The sequence below is a fragment of the Oncorhynchus mykiss genome, chromosome 1 (assembly GCF_057628025.1).
Source record: "Oncorhynchus mykiss isolate SJ-2025 chromosome 1, ASM5762802v1, whole genome shotgun sequence".
Taxonomy (NCBI): domain Eukaryota; kingdom Metazoa; phylum Chordata; class Actinopteri; order Salmoniformes; family Salmonidae; genus Oncorhynchus; species Oncorhynchus mykiss.
Genome location: NC_143022.1, coordinates 25,189,521 through 25,215,474, shown reverse-complemented (window position 1 = coordinate 25,215,474; position 25,954 = coordinate 25,189,521). Strand labels below are relative to the sequence as shown.

Here is a 25,954-nt window from a genome sequence, read left to right as displayed (position 1 = left end):
TAGCCCATGTGCCCCGACTATAGTAGGCCTATGAAACAGACAAAAGAAAATAAATGGATGCGCCACAAAACAATTAAGTGGATTTCAATTCATTGTTACCACTTACATTACACTGGACATCTAAATTCACTCACAGGAGACAATGAAGAAGCATCATGCTCTCCCTCCTCCCTGAAAAAAAATTCTGTGTAAATAAATTTGACTGCAGCCAACCAGAGCGCACAAAAAGTAAAAAGTGGAAAAAAGTATCTGGCTGACAATGAGTCTGTTATTGGCTATTGAGACTACGGGTGGGATTTATGGAATACACTGCTCTACCCTGGGCCCAGTTTTTCAAAAGTTGTCTATCTGGATTTAGCCTATTGGATAGGATTAAATAAATTAGAAATAGAATGGGAGTCCCCTTTCAAGTCAGAAATTCATCCGTTCTATTCATTCTATTTCTATGCATTTAATCCTATCCGATAGGCAAAATCCAGATAGATAATTTATGAAAAACTGGGTGCTGCTGATTTGGGCCAAAGCTTTGCCTGAATATATGGAGGGGTTGGTTGTTTAGCAACAAAACAGATTTAAGTTTTGGGAACAGAAAACTGAATTGAGATCAAATTTGCAGGATGTCGGCCAAAATCCATCTTGCTCCATCTTCACCCACTGCTGGCCACTGGGCTTCCTCTCATCATCATACCATATTTGGTGGTGAGTGGAAATGCCAACTGGATGCTACAGATTTATACACCCAGCGAAACATCTAGCTCATTGTTCAATCTGTATTATAGCTCTGGGTGCTGTGTGTTATATGCATAACTAGTGGTTAGAGTGTTGGACTAGTAACCGAAAGGTTGCAAGTTCAAAACCCTGAGCTGACAAGGTACAAATCTGTTGTTCTACCCCTGAACAAGGCAGTTAACCCACTGTTCCTAGGCCATCATTGAAAATAAGAATTTATTCTTAACTGACTTGCCTAGCTAAATAAAGGTTAAAAAAATTGTACTGAGTTGTTGCACATGCTAGTTTCAAGTGCAAGCTAGTTACACAGTCTGTCCCACAGTCTGCAATTTATACATTTTTTCACTCTGTGACAAACACACTTTTTGCCTTGTCTCAATTTGTCTACGTGGTTGCTGGCTGCGCTTTGCTACCATCCGAAAAATCGGAAACATTGTCCATTATTTCATTTCGTAAGGACCCCAAAACACTAAAGCAGTGGGAGAACCTATTCACGTAAGTAAATACATGTTTCTTATGTAAAAAAAACAATGTATTATTAGCTAGCTGGCTACAGAAGGCCATTTTGTAGGCTAACTCAACTGATCTGCTAGCTAGCTTTACACACTGTTTAGCTAAGTGAATTAAATGTAATCAGCTACTTAACTTCTTATTACTGTAGCTGGCCATCTTGATGTGATCATTGTAAATTAAAAACAGTCTCTAAATGCATTTGTAAATAACATCCATGAAAGAGGTTGACATTACAGCTCCAGCTATCAGTAAAGGGAGAGTGTAGGTTACTGGATAGGGCAGGCCATTTTGTGGTCATTATGAAAACATTCTCCAGTTCCAGTACCTAGAGGGAAAAAGTTCGAGGACAGAGAGATAAGAGCAACATAATATTCAACGATGTCTAATTTTAGTATAATGAAGCCTGTTTCTTTGTGATGTTTTCTGTCCTTAGATATGGAATCCTGTGAAAGCCTGATTGCAGATGAAGAGAGAGGTCCCAATGAATGACCCAAGAGAATAAGGGTATATCCTATATGCCATGGGTTATATATGTAAGCCTACCTATTTTAGCAAATGTATAAAGAAATACAGTTAATCATCACACACAATGTACTGTATAAACCTATTACAATTGGAGCAGGCCAACCCTACTGGAGGTCTGCTGTGTATGCAGGGTTCTGTTTCAGCCCAGCAATAACACACCTAACTCAACTTATCAAACCTAATGAGTAGATAATCAAGTGTGCTATTGCTGGGCTGGATTAGAAGTCTGCTCACCCAATAGGTCAGGTATCAGTGAAGCAAGGTTGGCTAGCTAGTCTCCAACGAACCTCGTTGTGGCTGGCTAGTTCTTGTCCCTCATGCTAGCCTTTACAGCCAAATATCACTTCAGAAACTGTTATTTGTTTGTTCCGTCAATAAATCTATCAGATTTACGCAGAAACAGAGTGCTCCTTTGTCTTTTTTTTCTGGATAGTCACCAGTTGAAGTGTCCTGGGCTAAGGAATGATTTTTGGATCATGCCAGAAACGTCAAAATGTAAAATATTGATATGGCCAGCATTGTAGACCATTTCTCCCCTCTTACTGCAGCTTTAGCTCATCTAGAGATAACAGAGAAATGATGTGAAAACCAGCGTGCTGCAAACATTCCAAAATGTTTTGTCACCAGTGCTTGTTGCGTTGTCCTTTTTAGTCCTCACACACTGTTGCTCCTACGACATTAATCTAGTGAGCACCTTTGGAGTTCCGCCCAAGCAAGGCATTTGATTGGTTTGAAGTTGTCACTGATCCCTCCGGAACTTTCATTATGCACACCTGGCCCCAATTCCCAGTGATTAGTAATTGTATACGTGTGCCCTTGGTTTACAGTGTCCTGTTGATTGTTGTTACAATGTCCGTTGGTTTTTTGTGTGTACCTGTGCTGTGTGTTTTGGCTTTCGTGCCATTGTGAATTGCGCAGATGATGGTACTGGTCAATACTGGTCTCGTCTCGTGTGTTAATCATTGTGCTCTTGTGTGATTTATTTGAGGTACTCCTCGTTCTTTTGTTTGGGTTTCAACCCTGTGTTTTGTATAGTGTTTGTTTGGTCTTCGCCCCCGCGCCTTTATTTGGGTAAGAAATAAAAAATAAAAAATAAAAATTATTATGCATTCCTGCGCCTGTCTCCCGACCCTTCATACCAACGTGACAGAAGTGTTGTGAGGTTTCACTGATTTGCACAGTTTCCAATCCCTTGTTAGCTGATTTCTGCCAGGGAACTTCCCCAGGCTTCATGTTTTAGGGAAGCCTGGATCGCGACTAGGCTAGGAGGGGATCTCTGTCGCCTGTCCTGAAGTTAGAGAATTTAGCATTCTCATATTTTTATGCATATCTAAGCATACCGCTTGAGCTGTCTATATCCTCCTGACTGTTTTATTTTGTTTAAATAAGCTAAATATGCATATCTGTTAAAATCTGGGTAAATGATTGAAAGGAATGTGAGTCTTAATCAGTGCATTTAGTAATTCTTGCTTTTCTAAAGTTTATCAATGTCACCAGCAGGCATGCTAGTTAGCTACTCTAACTTCATTGATAGCCTGAAATGGCTTCTTGGTAGCTACTGTAGTTGAGGTTAGGAACCTATCTGGGCTAGCTAAAGCGAACTTCATAAAGTTGCTACTAGTATTACACAGAAACGACAACAAAATGGACAAATCTGAAGGGGCACGTGCCCCGTGCCCCCTATGGGCATGACACCTCTGGTCAGACAAGCGCCAGAGCCAGGGAGGAAATCAGTGCCTCCAAATGAAACGCAACCTAGTTACATGTAACTATCTCAGATTGACCTATTTTATTCAGTGTTCATTTTGTCACTCTTTAAGATTTTGACTAAATTATTGCCTTAGTCACATTTGTGTCCTTTGAGTAATGATTTTGTCAAAATGATGAAAAGTGGGCCATTTTAGTCAACTAAATACCCTTTCATTTTAGTCACATCACATTTGTATTGCCTCATTACACTAAAGTAAACATAAATGACTGGCTTCCATGTGCACAAACATATTTTTCTGCATACCATCCTATTTTCCCAACAGCAGAGATATGACAAACATACACTGTATAAGAATTATCTGGCCATATAAATTCCTAATTCAGCCGACATTAGATATTGTACATTATATACAAAACAGACTCACAATTGCAGAGAGAGAGAGCGTAGCTCAATCACCAGATGGTGCTGCAAAGTATTGACAAAGTCACTCGGTCGCATCATTGTAATCACAGTTCCACAGACGCCGCAGCCACATTGATGTCCAAAAGTAGAACGAGGGAATGACTTTGAACAGGAGCTATGACTGTTGTGATGTTGTCGATTCATTAAAACTTGAGTCCGAATCGAGCCATAAGTCCACTGTGCTCATGTTCGAGTCCTGGTCCAACTGCTCAAGTCTGATTCACTGGATCCACATTCATTCCAAATAAAGTTATTTACACAGTCATATATAGTGTAGTGGCAAGAGGAATTTAGTCAAATTGTTTGCTATCCATTATCCTTTCCTTCTATGCCAACAAATGTTTGCATATAGGCTACTCAGATGCACTGAAATTGTTTCTGTAGTTAGAAACAGATTTGGCAAAATGTTTGTTGAATTGTAATTTGATCTCTGAGAAAGTAAGTTAATTGTTAATCAAGATGACTTTTTTCAATATTCTATGAATCCGATCAATTCATATGTCCAATTTGGGTGCAATCAATTAGCTTAGATTCTTGGAGATCAACTTATATTTCAACAAAATTACGTTACAGGAATGCTAATCTTATCTGTTTCTAACTACAGAAACGATTTCGGAACAATATGAGTGTCATGGCTTGCTGAATTGACATGGAACGACGTTCAGCTGGAAAATGTCCTTGAACGTTGCAGATAGAAATTCCATGAATAGAGCCAACGTTATTCCTTATTCAACATGTCAGAGGCATGTTTGTTCTACATAGCATATTTCTATCTGAATGTTCCAAAACGATGCTTGCTGAAAGCGCCCCAGGTTGTTTTTAAAGTTAAGAGCTAGAATCAAGCCGTTTTCTCTGAGGAGAACAGGGAGACTTGGCTACAGAACCTGGCTATGAAATGCAGTGGGGAACATGGGAGGGTTGAGCGAGACTACAAATTCAAAGACAGCCTATTTTTCTATACTCAAGGGAGAAACATAGCTAGACTGTTGTTCTACTATTCAACTCAATGCTGCTATTGTTTTTCATTTTGTATAGCACCTTGAGAGTCTTAACCAGGCAAGGGTAGCAAACTAGAAGGTTGGTGGTGACTGGTTAGCTATGGGGAAGCAAGAGAGTCGCCTGTGCAATGTGTATAATCAGACGCAGCGCTGGAGTGGAGCCTGTCTGCCCACACATAGCTTACTCCCCCACAGCTCACCAGCTGATGTAGACTGTGTGTGGTGCATTCTTCCTACTGCTGAACAGAACTGCGCTACGCATCTGTGCTGCTAATATTAATTGTGCTTGTCACTGAAAAGCTCTCAATCTCTCCAAAAATGCTTGTCCAGTTCACTTAGTAGTCAGATTTAGTCACAGAGATAATTTTGTCTCATCTCTTTTTATTTAATTGAAATTCAAAATAATTTTCATTTATAGGTTTTTCTTTAGTCAGCTATAGTCTCATCAATCAAAATGTGTTTTACGAGTGGTGCAGCGGTCCAAGGCACTGCATCTCAGTGCTAGAGGCGTCATTACAGACCCTGGTTCGATTCCAGGCTGTATCACAACTGGCCTTGATTGGGAGTCCCACAGGGTGCACACAATTGGTCCAGCGTCATCAGGGTTAGGGTTTGGCTGGGATAGGCAGTCCGTGTAAATAATCATTTGTTCTTAACTGGCTTGCCTAGTTAAATAAAGGTTAAATAAAATCAGCCCTGAAAAGAATGAGAGAGGGATGATGAGAGGAATGATGAATAATAGATGGAGAGATGGCTGAGGTTACTGGGATGCTGCAGATGTTTTCCCAATCTTTTTTCACTCACTCCCTTCCTCATCTGCCTTCAATCCCCTTATTTATTTTAAATCCTGTAAAAAAGACTGATATTATAAATAAAAATACACATTTTTGGGCTCAGTGCCACTGACATGTCAGGGCACATGCAGTCAGTGGTCTCGTGAGTCCTGTGTGTGTGAGAAGTGAGACTCACACCCATAGAGTTTGTCTCCATCAATTAGTTGTATAATATCAGATATTGATCTTGTTGGTGTTTCATCATTTACACTTCTCCTCTTTGATAACACCATATTGGATGTTTTTTTTCTTCCAGATTACAGACTGACTAGATGATATTCACCATCACTCATTATCAGCCCTTTTCAATGTTGTCCCGCTAAGATTGTTCAGGCCCAGTATAAGTGACTCATGAAAACATTATGCTTACACAGTTAAGGCAAATAATCACATTTTGTAGCCATTTGTGTGTGTGTTTTATGGGCGTAGTTGTGATCATACACCCAACTGTCAGCTGGATAGATATTTGACAGACTGTCACCTCTCTCTCTAACCCCTCTCTACCTCCTCCAATAGATTTAGAGGAATGACCCATAATCCTCTTCTAGTGGTGGGACACGGCTAAACTCCACACAGTGATTTTATTACAGTAATCTCTGGTGAAATTGGCTTAGCTTCCCTTCAGACAGCAAGCAGACAGGGAGGCAATCAGAGACACAACAAGACATACAGAGAGCTGCAATGAGAACAAGACAGTGGTTCCAGAGTCTGGCAACAGAGAGAGGGCTTACTGGGAGTTGACAGCAGTGCAGGTTGATGTTTATTGTCAAGAGTCATGTCCTGGAGGCAGAACTGAGCGATTTCCCCTTAGATAGGCCAGCTGCAAAGTCAAAATTGGCTATATTGTAAACATTTATGAAAACAAAACAAAAAAAGATTTTTGGTCTCAATTTAAGGTTAGGCATTAGGGTTAGCAGTGTGGTTAGGGTTAGGTTTAAAATCAGATTTTATGACTTTGTGGCTGTTCCAGGCTAATAACCACTCTGCAGAGCTGCCTCCAGAACAAGATTCATGACCGAAAACGCTGACCTGCAACAGGGGTACGACACTACTAGCAATACAAACTAGGCTCTATTGTTATGTACTTGTGTTATGATTTACCAGTATAATAAGATAACAAGATATCATTTTTATGTAAGCTGCAGCCTGCTGATCTTCATTGTGTGGTCTTGCTGTCTGATGTAGCAACATACAGTATAGGACACACACACACACACACACACACACTGTAATGTTATTGACAGGTAGCCAGTATAAACCAAGGTGGAATGTACCATTTAAATTCTATTCAAGGGGAATTTTTGTCTGTGCTTCATCAGCTATTCTTCTCTGCATTATTGTAATCCAGCAGGATAGTACAGAAAGAAGGCTAGAGAAGGGAGAGTATAGAGGAATAGTTCACATTGAAATGGCATAGAGGCAAGATTGATTAAATGGAAATTAAAGTGTGTTGAGCTTGATACAGCGGTTTTCCTCTGCCTTTTCCCTTTTTTCTCACTCTCTCTTTTATTGAGAAGATGGGTCCCAGATGGGTCCCAGGAAACTAGCCCCACCCCCATATGTCTGACCACTCCCCTCACGTGACAGAGAGGAATACTAAATCATGGTGGCCATGGTGACCCCCCTCAAATGGTGCAGTTTGAAGTAGCAGTTTGGTTTACTCCCTCTGCATCTTTATCATACTTTGGTATCTAACATGTTGTATACCTTAACAGTTTAACAATATGCTGTGTAAACCCGCATACACACGCATTGCGCATGCGCAAACACACACCCTGGAAAACACACACACACGTGGCCCCACACACACACAAAATGCATTTTATAGCTAATATCATCAGTACTGTTTCTGTATATGGAAAGAATTGAGTGAATAATACAATATCAAAGTTGTATTAAGATCTGAGCAAAATAAGAATAAGAAAGAGGGAGAAGACAAGGATTCAATAACCACAAACAATTAGTTTTCTTTCAAACACTTTCATTATTTTCTCCACATAACTCAAAAACAAACAGACCCCCAAAAAGTTAATAAATAAAAGAGGAGAGGAGAGAGAAAAAGAACTGGGCATGCTTGGGCATGCGATGGGCTCTCAAGGTGATGGGTACTTCCAGTCGGAATGGTAGAAAAACCACAGGAACAGGGACATCACCTCTGCACCTCTCAGCATCAAGACCCGCTGGACCAATATTCATAGTTATTCTTTGAATCAGTGAACCATTTCCCATAATATCCCTTAACCATCTTACAGTATCAGTCCAGTTTCCAACAGTACCTCAGTAAGTCAAGACTGGGGGAGCAAACCACAGGAGGTTGGTGGCACCTTAATTGGGGAGGATGGGCTCGTGGTAATGGCTGGAGCGGAATTAGTGGAATGGCATAAAATACATCAAACACATGGTTTCCATGTGTTTGATGCAACTCCATTTACTCCGATACAGCCATCAATATGAGCCGTCCTCCCCTCAGCAGCCTCCACTGGCGCAAACGTTCTTGAAAAATATAACTCCAAGCATTTGGCCCCAGCTTTCATTCCTTCACATCGGCAGCTCTGTTTGACTTTGCTGGATAGAGAAACGGAGAGGTATGGGAGGAAGAGAAGAGAGCACACATACTGTAGATTGTGAATGATTACTGACTGGAGGACCAAGACAATCAGGAGGGAGTACTAGCCCATTACAGACATGCTATAAATGTCTCAGAGTGTTTGAGTTAGTTAGCCAGCTATAAAAAATACACAAAACATTTCTCTCTTAGTTTGTCTGTTTTTTTTTCTCTGTTGTTTAGTTCCGTCTAAGATGTGGGCTTTGTCATGGAGAAGCAGTGGGATGCAGTAGACTGTCTGATTCCTTTACTGTACCGTATTATAGCTCCAGCCCAGGCTATCCTATGGAAGATTCTGCTTCTCAGAACAGTACTGGACAACACCTGGAAAGGTTCTGCTTGCTCACAACTAAGAGGAAATTGGCAAAGCCAGTAAAAGACAACCTTTCCTCATTGGGATGACATTTTAAAATGTTTTTATTTTTTTAATATTTTTTTTTCAAAAAAAATGTATACAAATCTAAAACATACTTGACCATGCATTTTAGAATATATTTTTTTTCTTACTTTATAAAACAAGGCAGTTGGCGTTTTTTCAGACGTCTTGCAAATAGCTAAAAATGTTGGTGATTTTTTTCTGTCTTGGGAAATCGTTGTTTTGAAAGCAGCAGTTTGAAACGTAACAGTCTCTGAACTTGTACTTGGGCACACCCGTCTCTTACTGTACGGCGAGCCAGTGGCTCCAGACCAGGTGTGTGGGGTGAGGTTTGGGAAGAAACCTTTAGTCATTATACTGTAATGAGAAAGAGAGAGAGAGAGAGAGAGAGAGAGAGACTCTGTTGGGGCCAAAGGGGCAGTTAGATGACAACTGACAGAATGTCATGCCCTATAGTCCTCATATGAAGTTCAACCTGTACATTAAAGACCAGAGAGATACTGATGAAGTTGGTTGGAATGTCAATATTTTATACAAATCTAGCGTATAATAACTCCACTGGACAGACGTGCATGAGTATTGTACCTGTTGTGTACATGGAATTGTACAGTGTGTGTGTGTTTGAGAGTTCTTTCCTTTAGATCATGATTTCCTTTTGTTGTAGACTACAGAGAGAATCTTTAACATTAGAGACTTTTGTTGTAGACTACAGAGAGAATCTTTTACATCAGAGACTTTTGTTGTAGACTACAGAGAGAATCTTTTACATTAGAGACTTTTGTTGTAGACTACAGAGAGAATCTTTAACATTAGAGACTTTTATTGTAGACTACAGAGAGAATCTTTTACATTAGAGACTTTTGTTGTAGACTACAGAGAGAATCTTTTACATTAAAGACTTTTGTTGTCGACTACAGAGAGAATCTTTTACATTAGAGACTTTTGTTGTAGACTACAGAGAGAATCTTTTACATTAGAGACTTTTGTTGTAGACTACAGAGAGAATCTTTTACATCAGAGACTTTTGTTGTCGACTATAGAGAGAATCTTTTACATTAGAGACCTGGATGAAGTCCTTTCAGACAGAACTATTCCTACTCCGGTTGCGGACGGATTAGAGTTGATAAAGAGTAGATCCTCGTGCATGTTTCAATCTTGGTAACCCACGTTGCTAAATTTACAAACGGTTTGCTAACATAGATAGGTATAGTGTTATAGTTGTTAGAGGCAAATTTGTATTGGTCATCCTGGTTTTTCAGATTGTAAACATGTCCTGTTGCTGACCAGATTCTGTAGTTGCAAAAGTTTTTTTGCAGCCCTATTTTTATTTAATCATATTTTCATGAAAGAAGGAAACAAAATGAAGTCTTGGTGAAAATGGTTGGTTGTTAGGATTTGGGGAGCATGGTGGGGTATAAAATGAAAGGAGACTTACATGAAACAAGGAAAAGAGGGTAACAAGATATGGAGTGATGTCATGAGTGGACTACCGGGAAGGGGAAGGATGGGTGGTGAGAGGCTGAACTTATAATCGTGAAGGGGAACAACGTGCCAGAAGGGTGATATGTGCAGGGGTAGAGGATGGGGAGGGTTCGGAGGGCACTGGGTAGGACAGGGGACAGGGGGCCGTTTCCCATCCCTTTGAACCTTGTATTACTGGGTGGACAACACCTGTGTTCAAATACTACTTGAAATCTTTCGAATACTTTCAGCATTTGCTTTAGCCTGCCTCAACTGTCAGGTAGGCATTGTTTTGCACTTTTGGGACTTTTCTATTGTTTCCACTGCAACAGGTAAGCTCAATCAAGCACAGATACAGTATTTAAATATATTATTAAATAGTATTTGAACCCAGGTCAGGTGGACACAGTCAGAACCAGAGTAGATACATTATCTTCTGCCTCATTTGACCCACTACACCATCATACAGGCAGTGCCACCACTCATCTGAGTCTACCTCCAGAAACAAACTCAATCAAAAGAACATCAGCAATATCAACAGAGAGAAAAGGCAATTAAGGAATACAAAATAATATATATTAACATGTCATATGTGATAAATAAAATTAATCATTTTAATTATACGTTTTTAAACGATGATTTAAGAAGAAGAACAGGTAATTTCAGGGAGAGAAATCCAAAATGTTTTGCAGATGTTTTGCAGATAACTGCTTCTCTGAAATCTGGGCATTGGGAACCATCTGTATCCCCATATTGTTTATCCTCTTACTATATTCTTTACAGAAGTGTCAAATGGTCAAGGTCTGGTTACTGATAGTCATGATAGTACTCATAATAATGTATAATCATAAAAGGAATCAATAGGCAATACATGTTTAAATAAAAAAGTGGATAAACAAAATTGCGACTCCAATGTTGAGCAAAATCACCATGACGACCAGAATTGAGCTGGAGCTCTGTGGAGGAGGGAGGGAGAGAATAGAACATGTTCATTCAGACTTTCACTAACGTAAGCACACACACACACACACACACAGCTCTGCCTTACCACACAAGCAAATACACAGCTAATGTGTACTTTCTTTGATTTTGGTATTTGAGAGATACAATATTTTCAAGTGAGTCTCTATGTCATTGAGAGCCAGCATGTCTAAACAGCAGACTGTTAGTGAAATATAACTGATGGGCTTATGTACTGTAACACTGTCATGGAAAATGTGCAGGACTGGATCTATTGTACAAGGTAGAAAGCATCACAAATGACCGATGTAATTATCAAAGCAATTGAGTCCATAGTATGATATCTAAAATATTTAGAATAAAATATATCATAGTGTTAAAATATATCATAGTGGGATCTTTGTCCAAGAGTGTTTTACAATGTGATCACTTTCAGAATCTACGTCTGTGTCTCATGTCTTACACAAGTTCACTGCATTACTTGCCTCACTGCGGTTGCAAACACCCCCCCCCCCCCCTCCTCCAGTCACCATCACACGCCCACTTATTGGCTACCGCTGAAGCAAGGCATAACCTGTTCCCTAGCAACAGAGCGTGGGGCAGCCAATGCGGGGCTGCTTTGTGGAAGGAGCTACTTTGCCAATCTGCTGTTACTAAGGTGCTGGGAGTACAGTGGGAGATAGCTAGCTGAGGCTGTGGTGCTGTGGAGGGGACTGTGGGAGGTTAGAAGCCCAACCAAGGTGTCTGTGTTGTGTAGAGCACCTGCCTATCAGGAGACTACACCAGGGCCTGGGATGCTCCCACTTGCTACCTTACACATAAGAGTTAATTCTGTTATTTTGTCTGTATACAGTAAAGTTGTATCTGAGAGCTGTGTGAGTGCAATTGACATGTGCATGGAAGTGATTACCCATGCATGTGTATTTTTCTGCATGTGTGCACACAATAAATAAATTACATGACTAAATGTGACTATGAATGTGTGGTTGAGAGGAGGACTCCTTACCGAGTTTGCTTTGAGCTGGGTCAGTTTCTTGTCATCGTCGTGTTCTAGTGCAATGGGTGAGGATTTCTGTGGGGGGGAGAGGGTGAGATCCCTGCGCAGAGGCCTAGCCTCCAGCTTGTCCTCCTTGCGCAGACTGTCCATCTTTTGCATTGAGTCTGGGGCCGGTCCCTCCTTGCCCTCTTTACCCTCCCGTGCCCCTGAAGGCCGTGCCGCCTCCATGTCTCGGCCCTCCCTGGCCTCCCGGCTCTTACTAGGCCGCTGTCTCTGCAGCGTGTGGGAGTGGGCTTCGCCCTCATGACCATGGCCCTCCTCTCCCAGCCCATAGGGCTTCTGGGAGTTGGAGTCCATCGGCTGCAGTGGCCTCATCTCCATCTCGTAGTTGCTCAGCTTCTCCTCATCCTGCTCCAGCAGTCGTGTGTCACCGCTGTGCGTCCGCTGGGACCTCCACGATGCTGATGGGCAGTCCGACCACCGGTCCCTGGAGGCCTTGTGATTGGACGAACCATGCTCTCGAGACTTGTGATTGGAGGAGGCATGCTTGTGGCCGTGGCCATTTGTGCGCCCGCTGCCCCTGGCTTCCTCTTGGACAGAGGGGGTGGTAGAGCGACTTCTGCCCCAGCTGCCCCTCCTGCTGCCCCCTTTATAAGAGTGCTTGTCCTTGTCCTCGCTCCAGCTGTTGGCCCTAAGGTACTCCCCCCCTCCGCGCCCCTCCATCAGCACCTGGATCTCCTGCCCACTACTGCCCCCTCCCCCACCGCCACCACCCCCAGCATCGTCCACAGCACTCTGCCGCAGGAAGCGAGCGTTCTTGGTGCAGTGTGGCTTGGTGGTGGCAGGGCTGCAGGGGGGCGAGGAGGGGTGGCTGGCCTCAGGGCTAAGGTCAGGGGTCAAGTTTGGGGGTGTAGTGCCCTTCATGTAGAGTTCAGGACTGTCTGGCCCTGTGCCACTGGAGACCACCTCAATGTCGTTCTCACTGGAGTTCTGATGTTTTGGCCTTTGGACCTCTACTCCTGACCAACAGCACAGAGACACAGAGAGAGAGACACAGACAGAGACACAGAGAGAGAGACACACAGACAGAGACACAGAGAGAGACACACAGACAGAGACACAGAGAGAGAGAGACACAGACAGGGACACGAGAGAGAGACAGACAGAAAGAGAGACACAGACAGAGAGAGAAACACAGACACAACAGAGAGACAGAGAGTCAGGACAGCATGACACACAATGTTGGAATAGTCCCATTTCAAAGTGAATGATTTAGAGTTATTACATTGGGATAGTCTCTTTTTCAAAGAGAATGATTTAGAGTTGTTACGTTGGGATGGTCCCATTTCAAAGTGAATGATTTAGAGTTATTACATTGTCATAGTACCTTTTCAAAGAGAATGATTTAGAGTTATTACGTTGGAATGGTCCCATTTCAAAGTGAATGATTTAGAGTTATTACATTGTCATAGTACCTTTTCAAAGAGAATGATTTAGAGTTATTACGTTGGGATGGTCCCATTTCAAAGTGAATTATTTAGAGTTATTACGTTGGGATAGTCTCTTTTTCACAGTGAATGATTTAGAGTTATTACGTTGGGATAGTCTCTTTTTCACAGTGAATGATTTAGAGTTATTACGTTGGGATGGTCCCATTTCAAAGTGAATTATTTAGAGTTATTACGTTGGGATAGTCTCTTTTTCACAGTGAATGATTTAGAGTTATTACGTTGGGATGGTCCCATTTCAAAGTGAATGATTTAGAGTTATTACGTTGGGATAGTCTCTTTATCACAGTGAATGATTTAGAGTTATTACATTGTCATAGTACCTTTTCAAAGAGAATGATTTAGAGTTATTACGTTGGGATGGTCCCTTTTCAAAGTGAATGATTTAGAGTTATTACGTTGGGATGGTCCCATGTCAAAGTGAATGATTTAGAGTTATTACATTGTCATAGTACCTTTTCAAAGAGAATGATTTAGAGTTATTACGTTGGGATGGTCCCATTTCAAAGAGAATGATTTAGAGTTATTACGTTGGAATGGTCCCATTTCAAAGTGAATTATTTAGAGTTATTACGTTGGGATGGTCCCTTTTCAAAGTGAATGATTTAGAGTTATTAAGTTGGGATGATCCCATTTCAAAGTGAATTATTTAGAGTTATTACATTGGGATGGTCCCTTTTCAAAGTGAATGATTTAGAGTTATTAAGTTGGGATGATCCCATTTCAAAGTGAATTATTTAGAGTTATTACGTTGGGATGGTCCCTTTTCAAAGTGAATGATTTAGAGTTATTAAGTTGGGATGATCCCATTTCAAAGTGAATTATTTAGAGTTATTAAGTTGGGATGATCCCATTTCAAAGTGAATGATTTAGAGTTATTAAGTTGGGATGATCCCATTTCAAAGTGAATTATTTAGAGTTATTACGTTGGGATAGTCTCTTTTTCACAGTGAATGATTTAGAGTTATTACGTTGGGATGGTCCCATTTCAAAGTGAATTATTTAGAGTTATTACGTTGGGATAGTCTCTTTATCACAGTGAATGATTTAGAGTTATTACGTTGGGATGGTCCCATTTCAAAGTGAATTATTTAGAGTTATTACGTTGGGATAGTCTCTTTTTCACAGTGAATGATTTAGAGTTATTACTTTGGGATGGTCCCATTTCAAAGTGAATGATTTAGAGTTATTAGGTTGGGATAGTCCCATTTCAAAGTAAATTATTTAGAGTTATTAGGTTGGGATAGTCCCATTTCAAAGTGAATGATTTAGAGTTATTACGTTGGGATAGTCCCATTTCAAAGTGAATGATTTAGAGTTATTACGTTGGGATAGTCCCATTTCAAAGTGAATGATTTAGAGTTATTACGTTGGGATAGTCCCATTTCAAAGTGAATGATTTAGAGTTATTACGTTGGGATAGTCCCATTTCAAAGTGAATGATTTAGAGTTATTACGTTGGGATAGTCCCATTTCAAAGTGAATGATTTAGAGTTCTCTTTGTTTTATATTCATGTTTGGACTTTATATTCAAGTCCAATCTCTGTGATATGGCTATGGCCAATTTACCCCATGAATGACATGAACAGCTGTACTGCTAACGTCAACCAGATGATGTCAGTATTATGTAAAGGAAATCAAAGGGACGTGCATATGGAAGGAACCATTGCCCTTAAAATGACCTAATTTCCTTTCCTGAGATGTGTGTAGTTGATGTGCCCATTATATTATGCAATCATCACAATAGAATAGAATACCTCTTAGACAGACAGACTATTCCTGACCACTCCTGTCCTGTCTTTAGACTAGACTCTGCCTCTTTTCAAGGTTTTTCAGTCAGCAGCACCAGAGAGGGGGGGGGGGGGGGCTGGTTAAGCATTCTACTCAGTTACGCCAGACACTCCTTTCTCTCTCTGCATTGCCTACCTTACCTCGCTGTCTCCCAGACGTCTGCACCCAGCCAGTCACAGCACTCACACAATCTTTACTCTGCTCAACAGGCAGCACAGCACGGCAAGGCACAGCACAACACTATCACTCTCACTCTGAGCCTCAACAGTGCTCAATGTGCTAATTTATCATGTGCAAGTGCACAGATATTGTGTGCAAAGGGTTTTGTTGGCACATAAGAGCTTGGTGAAATGACCCGTTTCAGTTAAGACAAATGCTGTTGTTGTTGCTCTGAGGATAAACTCAGCCTCCTAGGGAATCTGTAACTGTGAGTCTTTATAATGTCATGACATTCAAAACAGCCATCAAGGTATTGTCAGGTACGTGGAACAAACAAACAAGCAAGGGAGAGTATATGTCAGGAAGTGTGTGTGTGTTTAAGAGTGTGTGTCAGTCAGCCTGCCTTGCGTGGGCTTGTTGGAAAGTTCATTGTTGACCTCCCTCCAGCTTTCTGTTGCTGCCTCCATCACTCATGACTTGCACTGCACTGTGGGTAACCGGTCCCATGGGGCACGAGCACATACAGTAGAGCACCCACATGCCTGCCACTGACACCTGATTGACTTGGCCATTCTCTCCTCTCTCTTGCCATTATTTACATGTTCAGGAGACATACTGTATGTTTATTCATATATGATGCAGTATGTATTTTCTCTCAGCATTTCAAGTTGATAAAATAAAGTGACACACTGTGAGTGCCAAATAGACTCAGGGCATTAGTGTATTGATATTTGTGGTTATAAAAAGACTGTGTGTGACAAAATTGGTGCTTCTGGTGTATTGATGGTTGCTATGGGGATGGTGGCACACTCACCGTTTTTGCGGTGCTGGAAGGAGGGGGAGAACTCTTTGGCCGTGACCCTGGCGAGGCGACACTCTTCCTGGGCCTTCTGGGCTGCTCCCATGGCTGCCTCTGCCTTCCCTCGTGCATGGGCTGTCCTGGTGGTGAGTAAATAATCATTAATTAAAGAATGCAACTGCAGGGAGCAAGTTGCATGACTGACTTTGTGAGTGTACTGTACGTGCATTGGAATGTATAATATAATAGACAGCCAATTCCCATTTCTCCTGTGAGGTCAGACCCTCTAAGTCAGGGCTGCCCAATTCCCATTTCTCCTGTGAGGTCAGACCCTCTAAGTCAGGGCTGCCCAATTCCCATTTCTCCTGTGAGGTCAGACCTTCTAAGTCAGGGCTGCCCAATTCCCATTTCTCCTGTGAGGTCAGACCTTCTAAGTCAGGGCTGCCCAATTCCCATTTCTACTGTGAGGTCAGACCCTCTAAGTCAGGGCTGCCCAATTCCCATTTCTCCTGTGAGGTCAGACCCTCTAAGTCAGGGCTGCCCAATTCCAATGCTGGAGCATTTTCAAATCATTTCCTATAAATAGCCTACTATTTTAACATATTTTCAAATACTTATTTCAAATACTATTTTAAAATGCCTGGGTTAAATGCATGGGAGTGTATTTGAGTCTGTGTATTTCAGTATTTTCAAATACTTTCCAAGTGTATTTTCGAATAAATTCCAATATTCAACTACTTGTCTTTGAAAGTAACTGAAAAAACCTAAATAGTATTTGAACCCAGAGCACGATATTACGAATCAAGTTTTAGGAGTTACCGAGGTAACTTTGGTCAAATCTGAGTTCAACTCGGGATAACCGGTACCACGAAAGTGTCTCACCTTTTAGCCAGGTACATTTCTATGGCAATGAATCCTTCAGAACTAACCTGCTCTGGTGCAGGTGTCTGAGTATCTGAGCCTCGAGTTGAGGACCAAAGAAATCAGATTCTCTCCCTCTCGCAAAGATTGCGTCATCATCTACTTCATTCGAGGAAGATGACTGATTAAATGTTTTTTTATTGCAAGTTTTTTTTGTGTTAAAAAATAGTAATGTTGAAATACCTATCACATTACACATTTAGTAATGACAGAATGCACTTGAAACTTCACACAGTAAAACCTTTGTATGACAATACAATTATTTTGCTGACAGGAGTGGGAAAAAGGTACTTGTGCATTGATAAGCACACCAAAGATGACCTTAACGATAAGTAATAAAATAAATACCTCACTTCTAAAAGCCCATTTCACACTATAGCCTGCTGAATTGAAAATATGAATTATAATCCATTTAATAATTCACATTTCCTGTGGCTGCAGGATTATTTCCCTTCTGTATCAAACTGGCTCAAATTAAGATCCTACATCTGTAGCTTCCATCGTAGTATACCCTTCTGGTATGTGACAGATAGCCCCATACTGACATCTGTTTCTGTGTCACACTACTGTGGTCTCATAAAAATAATAGAGGCCTGATGATAATGTGCAACCCCTTCAAATGGATAATTCCGTTTTAGCTCGCATGACATAAACCCACGTCCAGAGGAGAAGATACGGTGCTTTCCCAATCGTTTTGCCTTTACCATTCTTTCTAGTCTCTCTCTCTGAACCCTCTATTTTGTCTCTTTCCTTTTCTATTTCCCTCTCTCCTCCTTGTTTGTGCAGGAACTGTCTTGGTGCAGTATTGCATGTCGATGGTTATTGATTTTTTTTGCCTGTGTTTCTTTTTGCTTCTGTCTCTCTTCACCCTGGCACTAGAGCTCACAGCACTGTGTGTGTGTGTGTGTGTGTGTGTGTGTGTGTGTGTGTGTGTGTGTGTGTGTGTCCGTCCATCCGTCCGTAGTAGTGTGTGAGTAATAGTCTGTAAAAGTTTCTGTTTGTTCATTTTAGATAGCCGTGTGTGGACAGTGTTGGCTGGCCTGGTGTGTTTGGTAGGGACACATTAGTGGGTGTTAGAGAGGGGTGTGGTGAGGGGGTAAGCTGAGGTGAGCTGAGAGGGGGATAGAGCTCCTCATCCTGCTCTACCGGGGACCAGCCCTCTCCTGGACCGTTGTCCTAGCAACTGCAGGAGCAAGGGAGTGAGAAACATAGTGAGAGAGAGGGAGGGGATAGGAATCTTCCATTCAGTGTTACTGTGCCCCAGAGCACTGCATGAGTTATTTTACAGCTTCATCATTTAGAAAGAATGCAGTGATCACCCCACCACTCACTGACACACACACACACACACACACACACACACACACACACACACACACACACACACAGACACACACACACACACACACACCTACACACACACGCACACTAGCACATGTGCTGGCATGTAAAGGCAGATATGGATTTGATTCTCTGTCTATTTATATCACACCAAGCCACAGCAGTAAGAACACCACTTCTGATTTCACAGAGACACTAATCATTCTATGACATCAGACACACACAGGACTTTTTGCCTGCACCCGTCATCTCTCCTAATACACCTTCTTACTCTCATGCGTGCGCACGTGCACACATGAACAGAAGTTATTTCACCGCTCTCTGACTCTCACAATGCACAATGTCTCGACCTCTTGAACCATCTTTCTCATGCAAACACAGATGTGTTTTCTCACACAACCTGCACTCACCTTGTAACACACAAGTAAAGACAAACGCCCTCCTCCCCACCTCCACTCTAGCAGACATTTAGAGAATTAACTTCCTCTCACACCTTTATCTATCTAACACATTCATTCACACTGAATATATTTGTCTTGAGAAGCTGCTAGCTAATCTTATGTTAACGGGAAAGGGGCCATGCTTATACAATCTTAAGTAACCAGGAATGGTCTGACTAAGGCATGACCTGAGCCGTCTGGGGAATAGGGTGCCATTTGGGACACAAAGAGAGTCTCACTAATCCTCAGGATGACACACATAAGGAGCCTCTTTTTAATAAGTTGCATCAAAATGGAGTTGAACAGAGCCGGAGACAATTCATGCTTGTTTCCGATATCAATGTCTCATCAGCAGCACATGACGCAGGGACTCTGATAAACGCATTTACCCTATTAACATCTCATGAACATCTCTTTCTGTCCTACTGTGGTCTCTTTCTGTCCTACTGTGGTTTATTTCTGTCCTACTGTGGTCTCTTTCTGTCCTACTGTGGTCTCTTTCAGTCCTACTGTGGTCTCCTTCTGTCCTACTGTGGTCTCTTTCTGTCCTACTGTGGTCTCTTTCAGTCCTACTGTGGTCTCGTTCTGTCCTACTGTGGTCTTCTTTCTGTCCTACTGTGGTCTCTTTCAGTCCTACTGTGGTCTCCTTCTGTCCTACTGGTCTGACCAATCGGATTCCACGCTTCAAGATTGCTTCGATCATGTGGACTGGGATTTGTTCCGCATTGTGGCGAACAACAACATTGATGAATACGCTGATTTGGTGAGCGGATTTATTAGCAAATGCTTCGGCGATGTCGTATCCACAGCGTCTATTAAAACATTCCCAAAACAGAAACCGTGGATTGATGGCAGCATTCGTGCAAAACTGAAAGCACGAACCCCTGCTTTTAATCAGGGCAAGGTGACCGGAAACATGACCGAATACAAACAGTGTAGCTATTCCCTCCGCAAGCAATCAAACAAGCTAAGCCTCAGTATAGAGACAAAGTAGAGCCGCAATTCAACTGCTCAGACACGAGAGGTATGTGGCGGGGTCTACAGTCAATCACGGACTATAAAAGGAAAACTAGCCCTGTCGCGGACCATGGTGTCTAGCTCCCAGACAGACTAAACAACTTCTTTGCTCGCTTTGAGGACAATACAGTGCCACTGACATGGCCCGCTACCAAAACCTGTGGGCTCTCCTTCACTGCAGCCAATGTGAGCAAAATATTTAAATGTGTCAACCCTCGCAAGGCTGCAGGCCCAGACAGCATCCCCAGCCGCGTCCTCAGAGCATGCGCAGACCAGCTGGCTGGTGTGTTTACGGACATATTCAATCAATCCTTATCCCAGTCTGCTGTCCCCACATGCTTCAAGAGGGCCACTATTGTTCCTGTTCCCAAGAAAGCTAAGGTAACTGAGCTAAATGACTACCACCCCATAGCACTCAATTCCGTCATCATGAAGTGCTTTGAGAGACTAGTCAAGGACCATATCACCTCCACCCTACCTGACACCCTAGACCCACTCCAATTTGCTTACCGCCCCAATAGGTCCACAGACGACGCAATGACAATCATACTGCACACTGCACACTGCCCTAACCCATCTGGACAAGTGGAATACCTATGTGAGAATGCTGTTCATCGACTACAGCGCAGCATTTAACACCATAGTACCCTCCAAACTCATCATCAAGCTCAAGACCCTAGGTCTCGACCCCGCCCTGTGCAACTGGGTCCTGGACTTCCTGACAGGCCGCCCCCAGGTGGTGAGGGTAGGTAACAACATCTCCACCCCACTGATCTTCAACACTGGGTCCCCACAAGGTTGCGTTCTCAGCCCTCTCCTGTACTCCCTGTTCACCCACGACTGCATGGCCATGCACGCCTCCAACTCAATCATCAAGTTTGCAGACGACACTACAGTGGTAGGCTTGATTACCAACAACGACGAGACGGCCTACAGGGAGGAGGTGAAGGCCCTTGGAGTGTGGTGTCAGGAAAATAACCTCACACTCAAAGTCAACAAAACAAAGGAGATGATTGTGGACTTCAGGAAGCAGCAGAGGGAGCACCCCCCTATCCACATTGACGGGACAGTAGTGGAGAGGGTAGAACGTTTTAAGTTCTTCGGCGTACACATCATGGACCAACTGAAATGGTCCAACCACACAGACAGCATTGTGAAGAAGGCGCAGCAGCGCAACTACTCCTCCCACGACCGCAAGGCTTTCCAGAGGGTAGTGAGGTCTGCACAACGCATCACCAGGGGCAAACTACCTGCCCTCCAGGACACCTACAGCACCCGATGTCACAGGAAGGCCAAAAAGATCATCAAGGACAACAACCACCCGAGCCACTGCCTGTTCACCCCGCTACCATCCAGAAGGCGAGGTCAGTACAGGTGCATCAAAGCAGGGACCGAGAGACTGAAAAACAGCTTCTATCTCAAGGCCATCAGACTGTTAAACAGCCACCACTAACATTGAGAGGCTGCTGCCAACATACTGACTCAACTCCAGCCACTTTAATAATGGAAACATTGATGTAATAAATGTATCACTAGCCACTTTAAACAATGCCACTTAATATAATGTTTACATACCCTACATTACTCATCTCATATGTATATACTGTACTCTATACCATCTACTGCATCTTGCCTATGCCGTTCTATACCATCACTCATTCATATATTTATATGTACATATTCTTATTCATCCCTTTATACTTGTGTGTATAAGGTAGTTGTTGTGAAATTGTTAGGTTAGATTACTCATATTACTGCATTATCAGAACTAGAAGCACAAGCATTTTTGCTACACTCGCATTAACATCTGCTAACCATGTGTATGTGACAAATACAATTTGATTTGATTTGATTTACTGTGGTCTCTTTCTGTCCTACTGTGGTCTCCTTCTGTCCTACTGTGGTCTCCTTCTGTCCTACTGTGGTCTCTTTCTGTCCTACTGTGGTCTCCTTCTGCCTCTGTTTGTGAGTATGTCTCTATCTCTCTCTCTCTGTGTGTGTGAGTGTTTGTTGTTATTTACCTATATTGTTCTGTGACTATGCATTATTTCTTGGTATCTTACCTCGAAGAGTAACCTTTGTTTTGGAGTTGTACAAGGAAAATACCTTTCCTCTCATAATATCTGGGTTAGCCTGTGTACTGTTTGCACCAGAGAACTGCTCTAGAGGCAATTAACATGTTTAGCATAGAACGGTTGAGGTCAATCTCTTCTCACACGGTGTTCCTCGAAATGTGCATCCCTGTCATCACAGACAGAGGTATGTTACCCACATTCTCCTTGCTGTATTTTATGACAGCTTTAAAGTCAAGCAGTGGCTGCTATTGTTCCTGTATACAAAATTATACCCTGCTCTCATCCTTTCCTCTCTCTGTGCTACAGCAGTGCCACACTGAATCAGTTGACATGGGTTGAGATAAATGTATTATCCTGCTGCATCGAGGTGTAGATGCCCTCATCTATAATGAGTGTCCCTGTGTAGGTAGTTAGCTGTAGCCAGTTTGTCCTGTGTAGGTAGTTAGCTGTAGCCAGTGTGCCCTGTGTAGGTAGTTAGCTGTAGCTAGTGTCCATGTGTAGGTAGTTAGCTGTAGCCAGTGTGCCCTGTGTAGGTAGTTAGCTGTAGCCAGTGTGCCCTGTGTAGGTAGTTAGCTGTAACCAGTGTCTCTGTGTAGGTAGTTAGCTGTAGCCAGTGTTCCTGTGTAGGTAGTTAGCTGTGGCCAGTGTCCCTGTGTAGGTAGTTAGCTGTAGCCAGTGTCCCTGTGTAGGTAGTTAGCTGTAGCCAGTGTCCCTGTGTAGGTAGTTAGCTGTAGCCAGTGTGTCCTGTGTAGGTAGTTAGCTGTAGCCAGTGTCTCTGTGTAGGTAGTTAGCTGTAGCCAGTGTTCCTGTGTAGGTAGTTAGCTGTGGCAAGTGTCCCTGTGTAGGTAGTTAGCTGTAGCCAGTGTCCCTGTGTAGGTAGTTAGCTGTAGCCAGTGTGTCCTGTGTAGGTAGTTAGCTGTAGCCAGTGTGTCCTGTGTAGGAAGTTAGCTGTAGCCAGTGTGTCCTGTGTAGGTAGTTAGCTGTAGCCAGTGTGCCCTGTGTAGGTAGTTTGCTGTAGCCAGTGTGTCCTGTGTAGGTAGTTAGCTGTAGCCAGTGTGTCCTGTGTAGGAAGTTAGCTGTAGCCAGTGTGTCCTGTGTAGGTAGTTAGCTGTAGCCAGTGTGCCTTGTGTAGGTAGTTAGCTGTAGCCAGTGTGCCCTGTGTAGGAAGTTAGCTGTAGCCAGTGTGTCCTGTGTAGGTAGTTAGCTGTAGCCAGTGTGTCCTGTGTAGGTAGTTAGCTGTAGCCAGTGTGCCCTATTACTATACTTAAAAAAAGAAAAATATGCAGACGCTCTTATCCAGAGAAACTTACAGGAGCGATTAGGGTTAAGTGCCTTTCTCAAGGGCCAATCGTCAGATTTGTCACCTAGTCGTCTCGTGGATTCAAACTGACCCAGTGCTCTTAACAGCCAGGCTACCTGTCGCCCTGTGTAGGTACTTAGCTGTAGCCAGTGTGCCTGGAAGAGTTTGATGAGCTTAAATAGGATTTGAGTTTTAGAACCAAATATAGCAAATGCATACCCTTGCATATACTGTATGTATGTGTAGAAACACAGACACAGACACACACATGGAAGTGTACAGATGCCCACAAAACGTAACATAGCTATGTAAAACAAGACTTAAGTCCATAGTTTTCAGAGTAATAGCCTTTGGGGTTGTATCCTATGATATAATAATTAATTGATATGCATAGTTAAGACTTTGGAGATCTTGGAAGAGTGTGCTGGGTGTGAAGGTTGTAAGCGTGGGTGTTTGAACATTTGTTTGCATGCACATATATTTATGTGCAAATTGTGTGTGTGTGTGTGTGTGTGTGTGGCGGCCAGCCTCCAGTTCAGCCTCCCTTGGTTCTCTCAGGCTGTCCGCCAATGCAGATATCACTCCCTGCCTCTGCTCTCTCTCTTTCTCTCTGTATCTCTGATATTCTCTGATATTCTCTGATAGCCTTTCTCCCACCTCCCTCCAGGAGAAGGCTTCAACGGCCCAACACAGGAGTGCAAAAGAAAGTCAAGAAACAGGCAGATCACACAGGTATTCTGTTATCATAGCTTATGGCCTAATTGGGCTTTCTCTTTATCTCTCTCTGTCAACCACAAAAACACATACACACATGCACTTATGCACGGACACACATTCACATATGCATGCACGCACCCACACACACACGTCACACCCGAACAAATGCATACATGCTTTCAAATAATGATGTAATAGTTCATAGCCATGACACCATGACCGTGTATACCCACATCATTGATTGCCTCTACTGCTCACCCATCAATATAGACCCATCAAGGTTCCGGGCAACGTGTTTAAACAATCCATACCAGCCTCATTCAGACCCCAGTCTGGTTTGGTCAGGAAGAGGAACTCAGTATAGTGGGAGATGCAGAGTTCCACATGCATGTGTGATATTCAAGAGCAACCAGCTATGTAATCCAACCCTAGTTTATAACTAATGTAGCTCAATGTTGCATTCTTTCAGTTCCTCAGTCCAGAAGGGGATACACAAACTAACAGTGGGGAACCGTGAGGGCCTTCTAAACCTTCAGAGAAGACCTAAGAATTTATAAAATAATTGTTGTCGTTTTAAAATATACACGTATACACTTAAAATATACACACGTTGAATTTCTATTTAATCTTTTCAATAATATTTCAATGGTATTCTGATTATATTATCCTTCTCAAGGATATTCTGATTGAAACTCTTCAGGTGGTTTTGGAAAGGAAAGGGTTAACACTGAAACAAAAAAAAGATCCAATCAGGATTTTTCTTTGTTGGTCTCTGGGGAGATAAATCTAGCTAGCTATGTCAGCGATTGGCTAGGCCCTCAGAAGCTAGATAGAAGGCATCTGCCATTCAACTGTATTTGAGTATAATTTAGGAGTAACAGTGGAATCAACCAATCACATTTTGACTTGGGTGGGACGGTTCTTACAAAAACGTATGAAAACTTCCAGCTTCTTGAAGGCGGACAGGCAGTAGTTTTCCCATGGTTTACCTAGCTAGCTTTTGTTGTAAGCTTGTTAAAAGTGTGTAGCAGCTGCAGCATGTGTTATCGAAGAGGATGTTGTTGCTAAATTGTTACTCTGGCTTCGCCCTTTTCAAGATGAACTTTCAACAAGAAGTTATGTTTCAAATGATCATTGTCTGGTGAATGGAACAGTGTTTTTTTTATTGCAGCTCGCTTGCTGTTGTTAGCTGTCTCTGAAAATAACTTACAGAATGTGTGTGAAACAATGTTGCAATTTCAACTTTAGATTGATCACTGGTTACTTTGTGTGGTGAACATGATGAAAAGTAATAGTAATATAATTTGATTGAGAAATGCTTAGCCTAATGGTTGTGTTTTTGTATTCTTATGATTGGGACCTACTGGCTTATTATGTCTGAGTGAATGAGCTTCTTATCCTTTAACGTCATGCCGTGTGAGACTGCTGTTTTTCTAGTGGCTCTATGTTTTTGGCTAATGGTGTTTCTGTATGCTACTGTACAATGTAGGCCTACAGTGTAAGCTACATGTGATAGCAGTGTTTGCTAAACAAATGACCTCCCGATACAAATCTTCTTGATATCACGTATTCACGCGAATATCCCAAAGGTAGCGTGTTCGAAACTCATCACAGACAACTTTAGCATTTTAGCTAATTAGCATCTTTGCAACTACTTACTACTTTTTAGCTACTTTGCAACTACTTACATGTTTGCTAACCTTAACCCTAACCTTA

The 25,954-nt window shown here is 42.3% G+C and overlaps 1 protein-coding gene across 2 annotated transcripts in view; it reads right to left on the bottom strand.

The window, feature by feature from the left end:
- Window positions 1-7,735: 7,735 nt before the first annotated feature.
- The window catches only part of LOC110511358 (junctophilin-3), a 31,699-nt gene continuing 13,480 nt past the window's right edge, over window positions 7,736-25,954 (bottom strand). The window contains exons 3-5 of one of the 2 annotated variants that reach the window (XM_021592337.3): window positions 16,443-16,567; window positions 12,180-13,189; window positions 7,736-11,169 (exon numbers count right to left, since the gene is read on the bottom strand). In XM_021592337.3, the coding sequence (XP_021448012.2) occupies window positions 11,089-11,169; window positions 12,180-13,189; window positions 16,443-16,567 (1,216 nt within the window). In that variant the 3' untranslated portion in view covers window positions 7,736-11,088. The remainder of the gene's footprint in view (window positions 11,170-12,179; window positions 13,190-16,442; window positions 16,568-25,954) is intronic. The other variant, XM_021592384.3, reaches the window with a different exon arrangement.